The following is a 3,127-nucleotide window of genomic DNA, read 5'->3' as shown; positions in this document are numbered from 1 at the left end:
TTTTAGATCGTAAGTCGTTGTTGGCTTATACTCTTGCAAGAAATCCTTAATGTTAAAGTGACCATGATTGGGGAAATTTCACCCTCTTGCGCTTGCATTGACATACTATATTGGGATAAACACTTAAATATTTCTTGATGCCTTTGTTTTTCTAAGGCATATAATTAATAAGCTTTTTAGTATAATATTACTTTAATTTGAAGGTTTAATATATAATGATTTCTATCTATAGTTATCCCTAAGAAGAAAACTATTTCAAGGTTGACATAATTTTTGTAGAACGTCCTCAATAATTTTTTTAGGCAGTGTTGACATTCCGCTATTAATCCATGTGAGATCATAAGCCCCTGCATATTCATTCCCATTTGCATTAGGATAACTATATTAAATACATATATAACATCTACCAATACCATTCACACCATTTTAATATAACTTCATAATTAGAATAACCTTTTTATCGAAATTTCAAACCACATTTTGTGAAATGAATATTATACAGACTTGTTTAGATGTTAATATATTATGGAGGTTACATGATTAATATTCCCTGCATGTTACCATCTCGATGGATCAGTACGTAATCCTATACATACGGAGTACTTCATATCAATCATTATCAATAAAACAACCTACCCCCGGTGCATACCTCGATTATGCAATCAATTTTAACAGATATAAATAACTGAATCAACGGGTTGGTTATAGAGCTATAACATTTCTTAACGAATTCATCATGGTCACCAAACTAAATATTGTTCCAGTCTTGATGATTTTCCTCCTCTTTCAGTACTCATATTCAGCAAAGGTAACATATAACGTCCTAAGTTTTGGAGCCAAAGCCAATGGGCGCTTAGACTCAAGAAGTGCATTCCTAAAAGCATGGGGTTTGGCCTGTAATTCAACAAATCCCGCCATCATCTATGTACCCATTGGCAGGTACTTGATTGGTTCTGCAATCACATTCTCCGGCCAAACATGTAAGAGCAAAGCCATCACAATGAAGATAGATGGTACTTTGGTGGCTCCCTCAACGTATAATGCTGTAGGCAACGCCCAAGTTTGGATTAAGTTTTACCGGACTAACCATGTTACAATCTCCGGTGGAACCCTTGATGCCCAAGGTTCTTCTCTATGGGCCTGCAAATCCTCTGGAAAGACATGTCCTAAAGGAGCTACGGTTCGTATGCACCCCTTATAAACTTTTTTATATAGTTGTTTTTAAATTCCTTTCTAAGATTATATATATATATATATCATTAATGTTACAGACACTTGGCATCTACCATTCCCAAAACATAGTGATCAGTAATTTAAGGTCATTAAACAGCCAAATGTTCCACATCCTGTTATATGCATGCACCAATGCCAAGCTACAAGGGGTGAGCATCTCAGCACCCGGGCTCAGCCCAAACACAGATGGTATCCATTTATCATCTTCCACAGGCGTCACTATCTTGAATTCTAAGATCTCCACAGGGGACGACTGCATCTCCATTGGCCCTGGCAATTCTAACATCTGGATAGAGAAGGTGGTTTGTGGCCCCGGTCATGGCATCAGGTACATGAGTTTTTTATATATAACATCTATAGTTTTGTTTTGAACTATGATATATTATTATTCTTCTCCAAGTGTGTTTGTGTATGTGTTAATTAGTTGTGTTATGTGGATGCAGCATCGGGAGTCTAGGTTGGGACGTTATAGAAGCGGGTGTTCAGAATGTTACTGTAAAAACTGCGACATTTATAGGTAGTGACAATGGTTTAAGGATAAAGACATGGGCAAGACGTAGCAATGGATTCGTGAAGGATGTTGTTTTCCAGCATGCAAGTATGGTGAACGTAAAAAATCCGATACTAATAGATGCAAATTACTGCCCAAACAATGAGAATTGCCCGAATCAGGTTTCAGGAGTAAAGATCAGCAACGTGCTGTATGAGGATGTACATGGAACATCAGCAACACGGGTGGCAGTGAAATTTGATTGTAGAAAGGGGAAGCCATGCACTAATATCAGACTAAAGGATGTTAACCTAAAATATGCGGGTCAACCAGCAGTCTCCTCTTGCTCCTTTGCTGCTGGTACTGCTTCTGGATTACTTCAACCTACAAGTTGTCTCTAATTCAAGTACTCGATTCTAGGAAAAAAAAATTACGCAATCTTATTCGGGACTTTTATACATCCGAAGCAGACAACTAAAAGATTGGACTTTTCCACCTCCAAAATTAGTTGAAGCACGAAAATTTCTGATAGACAATCAGACTGGTGTTTGATGAGGCAGACAATTTTTTGACAGATCCGAAAAAGCAGACACCTTTTTTTCTTTTTTCTGTAGATCTAGTTGTTATTTAGTCAACAAAGCATCAGAAGGACCATTCTGTACGTAGATCCTGTAAAATAGGATAATTTGTTATTTTCTATATGTTGTAACTTGTACTTTATATTCTTCAATATACAACATAGGTACCAATCCATTTTTTTCCACTTCTCGATTTCTCTCTCTTCCCTACTATTGTCAATGGTGGCCGATGACTCCATCAGAGATGCCTGCTTCTTCCCCTAGCCATTCTACTATCGTCTTCTAATTATTTTGTTGTGGTCCTGCCACTCCTTGCCTACCAGAAATTCACAAACTCACAGGATACGTGCATGCAAGTTGGCATCGTTAGCTCGCCGGAACCCACCATTGTTGATGCCGGTAGGTAAAGCTTCTCCCTGTCTCGCCTATCTCTCTTAGCAAGAGGCTTTGCTGACCAACCGGTTATTCTTCTACTTCATTCCTCACTCTTTGAGGATGTCATGGTTGAGGAATTCGCCCTAAAAAAGCCGGTTACATATGGTACGATCTTGAAACTCCTATAGGCACGACTCCATTCTAATGGATGCATATCGGGCGGGGCCTGATGACTAACAGATCTGTATACCGAGCAAGGTCCGATGTCGGGCGGAGCCCACTATATATTTGATGTGTATGGTAGTGGTAAGGAGTGAAAATAGACTCGGTATCCGATTTAAACATAATAAAGGGGATTGCAAGCACCCAGATATGCTTAATTGTATGTATGTATGTATGTATGGTATGTGGTATTTTGGAAAACTCACTAAGCTTTGTGCTTATGATTTTT

The 3,127-nt window shown here is 38.4% G+C and overlaps 1 protein-coding gene across 1 annotated transcript; it reads left to right on the top strand.

Moving 5' to 3' along the window:
- The first annotated feature begins 693 nt into the window (after nucleotides 1-693).
- LOC111905458 (polygalacturonase) lies at nucleotides 694-2,573 on the top strand. Its single transcript, XM_023901148.3, has 3 exons — nucleotides 694-1,180; nucleotides 1,272-1,561; nucleotides 1,677-2,573. Exons 1-3 carry the CDS (start codon nucleotides 737-739, stop codon nucleotides 2,122-2,124), a joined length of 1,182 nt encoding a protein of 393 aa, XP_023756916.1. The 5' UTR covers nucleotides 694-736; the 3' UTR covers nucleotides 2,125-2,573.
- The last annotated feature ends 554 nt before the right edge of the window (nucleotides 2,574-3,127 follow it).

The sequence above is a fragment of the Lactuca sativa genome, chromosome 6, assembly GCF_002870075.4.
Source record: "Lactuca sativa cultivar Salinas chromosome 6, Lsat_Salinas_v11, whole genome shotgun sequence".
Lineage (NCBI taxonomy): Eukaryota > Viridiplantae > Streptophyta > Magnoliopsida > Asterales > Asteraceae > Lactuca > Lactuca sativa.
The sequence above is the reverse complement of the archived record's forward strand: the minus strand, read 5'-3'. Positions and strand labels throughout refer to the sequence as shown.